Source organism: Ranitomeya imitator, unplaced genomic scaffold, assembly GCF_032444005.1.
Source record: "Ranitomeya imitator isolate aRanImi1 unplaced genomic scaffold, aRanImi1.pri SCAFFOLD_569, whole genome shotgun sequence".
Lineage (NCBI taxonomy): Eukaryota > Metazoa > Chordata > Amphibia > Anura > Dendrobatidae > Ranitomeya > Ranitomeya imitator.
In genome coordinates, this window is record NW_027193791.1 from 50,675 (window position 1) to 57,185 (window position 6,511).

The window sequence follows — 6,511 nt, forward strand, 5'->3', positions numbered from 1 at the left end:
GGGTATAGAGTGTAGAGTGTAGGGTATAGAGTGTAGGGTATAGAGTGTTGGGATATAGAGTGTAGGGTATAGAGTTTCGGGTATAGAGTGTAGGGTATAGATTGTAGGGTATAGAGTGTAGGGTATAGAGTGTAGGGTATAGAGTATATAGTGTAGGGTATAGAGTGTAGGGTATAGAGTGTAGAGTGTAGGGTATAGAGTGTAGGGTATAGAGTGTAGGGTATAGAGTGTAGGGTATAAAGTGTAGAGTGTAGGGTATAGAGTGTAGGGTGTAGAGTGGAGAGTGTAGGGTATAGAGTGTAAGGTATAGAGTGTAGGGTATAGAGTGTATGTTATAGAGTGTAGGGTATAGAGTGTAGAGTGTAGGGTATAGAGTGTAGAAAGTAGGGTGTAGTGTGTAGGGTATAGAGTGTAGGGTATAGAGTGTATGGTATAGAGTGTAGGGTATAGAGTGTAGAAAGTAGGGTATAGTGTGTAGGGTATAGAGTGTAGGGTATAGAGTGTAGGGTATAGAGTGTAGGGTATGGAGTGTAGGGTATAGAGTGTAGGGTATAGAGTGTACGGTATAGAGTGTATGATATATTGTGTATGGTATATAGTGTTTGGTATAGAGTGTAAGGTATAGAGTGTAGAGAGTAGGATATAGATTGTAGAGTGTAGAGTGTAGGGTATAGAGTGTATGGTAAAGACTGTATGGAATAGAGAGTATGGTATAGAGTGTAGGGTGTAGAGTGTAGGGTATAGAGTGTAGAGTGTGGGGTATAGAGTGTAGAGTGTAGGGTATAGAGAGTAGGGTATAGAGTGTTGGGATATAGAGTGTAGGGTATAGAGTGTCGGGTATAGAGTGTAGGGTATAGATTGTAGGGTATAGAGTGTAGGGTATAGAGTGTAGGGTATAGAGTATATAGTGTAGGGTATAGAGTGTAGGGTATAGAGTGTAGAGTGTAGGGTATAGAGTGTAGGGTATAGAGTGTAGGGTATAGAGTGTAGGGTATAAAGTGTAGAGTGTAGGGTATAGAGTGTAGAGTGTAGGGTGTAGAGTGGAGAGTGTATGGTATAGAGTGTAAGGTATAGAGTGTAGGGTATAGAGTGTATGTTATAGAGTGTAGGGTATAGAGTGTAGGGTATAAAGTGTAGAGTGTAGGGTATAGAGTGTATAGTGTAGGGTGTAGAGTGGAGAATGTAGGGTATAGAGTGTAAGGTATAGAGTGTAGGGTATAGAGTGTATGTTATAGAGTGTAGGGTATAGAGTGTAGAGTGTAGGGTATAGAGTGTAGAAAGTAGGGTGTAGTGTGTAGGGTATAGAGTGTAGGGTATAGAGTGTATGGTATAGAGTGTAGGGTATAGAGTGTAGAAAGTAGGGTATAGTGTGTAGGGTATAGAGTGTAGGGTATAGAGTGTAGGGTATAGAGTGTAGGGTATAGAGTGTAGGGTATAGAGTGTAGGGTATAGAGTGTACGGTATAGAGTGTATGATATATTGTGTATGGTATATAGTGTTTGGTATAGAGTGTAAGGTATAGAGTGTAGAGAGTAGGATATAGATTGTAGAGTGTAGAGTGTAGGGTATAGAGTGTATGGTAAAGAGTGTATGGAATAGAGAGTATGGTATAGAGTGTAGGGTGTAGAGTGTAGGGTATAGAGTGTAGAGTGTGGGGTATAGAGTGTAGAGTGTAGGGTATATAGTGTATGATATAGAGTGTAGGGTATAGAGTGTAGATTGTATGGTATAGAGTGTAGGGTATAGAGTGTATAGTGTAGGGTATAGAGTGTAGAGTGTAGGGTATAGAGTGTAGGGTATAGAGTGTTGGGATATAGAGTGTAGGGTATAGAGTGTAGGGTATAGAGTGTAGAGTGTAGGGTATAGAGTGTAGGGTTTAGAGTGTATGTTATAGAGTGTAGGGTATAGAGTGTAGAGTGTAGGATATAGAGTGTAGAGTGTAGGGTATAGAGTGTAGGGTATATAGTGTAGGGTATAGAGTGTAGGGTATAGAGTGTAGGGTATAGAGTGTAGAGTGTAGGGTGTAGAGTGTAGGGTATAGAGTGTAGAGTGTAGGGTATAGAGTGTATGGTATAGAGTGTAGGGTGTAGAGTGTATGGTATAGAGTGTAGGGTATAGAGTGTAGAGTGTAGGGTATAGAGTGTAGGGTGTAGAGTGTAGGGTATAGAGTGTAGGGTATAGAGTGTAGAGTGTAGGGTATAAAGTGTAGGGTATAGAGTGTAGGGTGTAGAGTGTAGGGTATAGAGTGTAGAGTGTAGGGTATAGAGTGTATGGTATAATGTGTAGGGCATAGAGTGTAGGGTGTAGAGTGTAGGGTACAGAGTGTAGGGTATAGAGTGTAGGGTATAGAGTGTAGAGTGTAGGGTATATAGTGTAGGGTATAGAGTATAGAGTGTAGGGTATAGAGTGTAGGGTGTAGAGTGTAGAGTGTAGAGTGTAGGGTATAGAGTGTAGAGTGTAGGGTATAGAGTGTAGGGTATAGAGTTTATGGTATAGAGTAGGGTATAGAGTGTAGGGTATAGAGTGTAGAGTGTAGGGTATAGAGTGTAGAGTGCAGGGTATAGAGTGTAGGGTATAAAGAGTAGAGTGTAGGGTATAGAGTGTAGAGTGTAGGGTATGGAATGTATGGTATAGAGTGTAGGGTATAGAGTGTAGAGTATAGAGTGTTGGGTATAGATTGTAGAGTGTAGGGTATAGAGTGTAGGGTATATAGTGTAGGGTATAGAGTGTATGGTATACAGTGTAGAGTGTAGGGATTAGAGTGTAGGGTATAGAGTGTAGGGTGTAGAGTGTAGGGTATAGAGTGTAGGGTATAGAGTGTATGGTATAGAGTGTAGGGTATAGAGTGTTGGTTATAGATTGTAGGGTATAGAATGTAGAGTGTAGTGTATAGAGTATAGGGTATAGAGTGTATGGTGTAGAGTGTAGGGTATAGAGTGTATAGTGTAGGGTATAGAGTGCAGGGTATAGAGTGTATGGAATAGAGTGTATGGAATATAGTGTACGGTATAGAGTGTAGAGAGTAGTTTATAGAGTGTAGGGTATAGAGCGTAGGGTGTAGGGTATAGATTGTAGGGTATAGAGTGTAGGGTATAGAGTGTAGAGTGTAGGGTATAGAGTGTATGTTAGAGAGTGTAGGGTATAGAGTGTAGAGTGTAGGATATAGAGTGTAGAGTGTAGGGTATAAAGTGTAGGGTATATAGTGTAGGGTATAGAGTGTAGGGTATAGAGTGTAGGGTATAGAGTGTATGGTATAGAGTGTAGAGTGTAGGGTATAGAGTGTAGAAAGTAGGGTATAGTGTGTAGGGTATAGAGTGTAGAGTGTAGGGTATAGAGTGTAGGGTATAGAGTGTAGATTGTATGGTATAGAGTGTAGGGTATAGAGTGTATAGTGTAGGGTATAGAGTGTAGAGTGTAGGGTATAGAGTGTAGGGTATAGAGTGTTGGGATATAGAGTGTAGGGTATAGAGTGTCGGGTATAGAGTGTAGGGTATAGATTGTAGGGTATAGAGTGTAGGGTATAGAGTATATAGTATAGGGTATAGAGTGTAGGGTATAGAGTGTAGAGTGTAGGGTATAGAGTGTAGGGTATAGAGTGTAGGGTATAGAGTGTAGGGTATATAGTGTAAAGTGTAGGGTATAGAGTGTAGGGTATAGAGCAGGGGTCAGGAACCTTTTTGGCTAAGAGAGCCGTAAACGCCACATATTTTGAAATATAATTCCGCGAGAGCCGTACAATATGTTTAAAGGGCCATTGACAGATCAATCGCTCTAATGTTCACTTAGTACAGCAAGGAATGCTCCTCCCTGCTGTATAAAGCCACAACTGGACTGAAACAATGGTAATTAGCAGTAAAAAATTAAATAAATAACTTACATTGTGAGCTTGCGATGCATGACATCAGTCCAGCAGTCTGGCTTCTTCTTTTTCCTGCGCATGACTGGAAGCTGGCATTCTTCCCACCTGATGTTGAGAGAATGCCAGCTTTGAGGCATTCGCAGAAGAAAGAAGCTGGAATGTTGGACATGTCACACAACGCATTGTCAGTTATGTCAATTGTCTGGAACACTCCTTTGTGTACTAAGTGACCGCTGGAGCAATTGTATCTGTCAGTGGCCCTTTTAAAAGTGTTGGTCTTACAGAAAATGAACAAAAAAGAGAGGCTCAGACCCATAGGGAACTAAAGCATTTACTACTTAAAGTGGTACATACAAGCAGGCACACCCAGCGTAATAAATAATTGAACTTTATTAAATATATGTATTTAATTTTAAAGAACAACAAATCTCCGAACTCTTTTTTTTATAACATAATAACGTTTTAATGCTGTTGCTAACCAACGATGAATAGAATACTTCCTACCATTAATGTGACTTCTGGTGCTGCATGGATTTGCTGATGGCTTTGTAATCTGGTTCATACGTGGTGAGGTTTAGCTTCATGCAGGCGTTGAGACTTCCATCCGTTAAACGTGAACGTATGTTAGTCTTGATGTGCTTTAGATGTGAGAAAGACTGCTCGCATGCATAGGTAGAGCCAAACATTGTCAGTACAGCAATACCCACACGCTGCAGTGTTTGGTATGTGACAGGAAGTGCATTCCAAGTTTTGACAATCAGCTGGTCTGCATGTTGGAGTTGTTTCATTTCTCTCCACTTGTGTTTGCTTGCCAACTCTGCTTGCTGTCGTGCAAGTTTTTCCAAATCTTCATTAAGTGATTTAAACTTATTCACCCACATGTCTGAAGCCTTCAGGTCAGCAGCTTGTAGCTCAAAATCTCTGATGGAGACACCAGGGATATAACTCAGGTCAGTGCTGTCCAGTGCACACTCATGTGGATGAGTGATGAACTTAAAAAGACGAGTGTGCTCACGAAATTCTCCAAAGCGCGCTTTGAATGATTGCAGGAGATTGGATGTAAAGCCTGCTAGCTGCTGAATATCAAGATGTTGTGCAGGGTCATTTGCTGTGCATGCATCTTTAAACTCTCCCAGTTTTTCAAAGTGTATTAAACGACCTGTTTCAATGTCTGCGATAAACAGTTCCAGCTTATTTTCAAATGCAAACACAGCTTGTTGAAGCGATAAAACTGTATTACCAACGCCTTGCATTTTCACATTGAGCTGGTTCAGATGTTCAGTCATATCTACAAGATAGAAGAACTTCAGGAGCCACTCAGTGTTGGACAACTCAGGATGGTCAACGTTTTTCATTTCAAGAAAAGTTCGTATTTCACTCAGACAAGCTGCGAAACGGCTGAGCACCTTCCCTCTTGACAGCCAGCGCACGTTGCTGTGCAGAAGCAGACCAGGATAATTATTCCCAACTTCATCCAGGAGTGTTTTAAACTGGCGATCATTTAAAGCACGGGCAACAATAAAGTTGACCACCTGAATGACAAGTGACATCACATCACCAAGCTGCTCACCAAACATCTGAGCACAAAGTGCCTCCTGATGTAGGATGCAGTGAAAACTAAGGATAGGTCTTTTTTCATGTTCACGAAGAAGCGCTACAAATCCTTTGTTTTTTCCTACCATGCTTGGAGCACCATCAGTACACACTGAAATAAGTTTATGCATTGGTAGATTTTTTTCTTTAGTGAACTCAGTGAATGACTTGAACAAATCATCCCCTCTTGTTGTCCCTTTCAGAGGCAAAACAGCAAGACTTTCCTCATGTAACGTGTCACCGACAGCATACCTTGCAATGATGCTGAACTGAGATATATGGCTTACGTCAGTTGATTCATCCAAAGCAAGAGAAAAGAACAGAGCTGTATTTATGTCCTTCACTTGGGATGCCTCAATCTGATTTGCCATCATGATGGCACGGTCATGAACTGTTCTTGCTGACAGAGGCATGTCTTTTATCCGTTTGATAATCTTGGCTTTATCCGGAAAATCATCAAAAAGTTCATTGGCAACATCAAGCATAAATGTTTTGGCATACTCCCCATCTGTGAATGGTTTTCCGTTTCTGACAATTGCCAAAGCACCAACAAAGCTAGCCGAATTTAAGTCACCTTGTTGGGTCCAAACTCGAAGTTGCTGCTGACTAGCTTGCACTTTGCACAGCAGCTCTTGACAGGCTTTCTTCCTGCTGTCCCCTTCAGGATATTTCGATGCAAATGAAGCATGGCGTGTGTCAAAGTGGCGCTTTATATTTGACCGCTTCATGGATGCAATTTTATCATTGCATATAAGACAAACTGGTGAACCTGCTCTCTCCACAAAGGCAAATTCGTCTGTCCACTCCTGCTGAAAAGTACGATACTCCTCATCCTTCTTTCTTTTAGCCATCTTCTTCAATAAAGGGCAGTACTGTGGGGTGAAAAGAAGGCTCTGAGTCATTATTTCTTTAATTTGTGGATTTGTCTGCAAGCAGGGCCAACTCCAGGTTTCTTTTGGTCCTTGTGCTATAGAACTTTAGTAGACCTCTAGAAGAGCTGTCTTCTTTTCGTCACGGGTTAGTCGGGTGCACAGTGGTCTATACAGCACAGCCCGCACA

The 6,511-nt window shown here is 41.4% G+C and overlaps 1 protein-coding gene across 1 annotated transcript; it reads right to left on the minus strand.

The window, feature by feature from the left end:
- Positions 1-4,365: 4,365 nt before the first annotated feature.
- LOC138654232 (protein FAM200C-like) lies at positions 4,366-6,303 on the minus strand. Its single transcript, XM_069743402.1, has one exon. The coding sequence runs from the start codon at positions 6,301-6,303 to the stop codon at positions 4,366-4,368; it is 1,938 nt and encodes a 645-aa protein (XP_069599503.1).
- Positions 6,304-6,511: the final 208 nt, after the last annotated feature.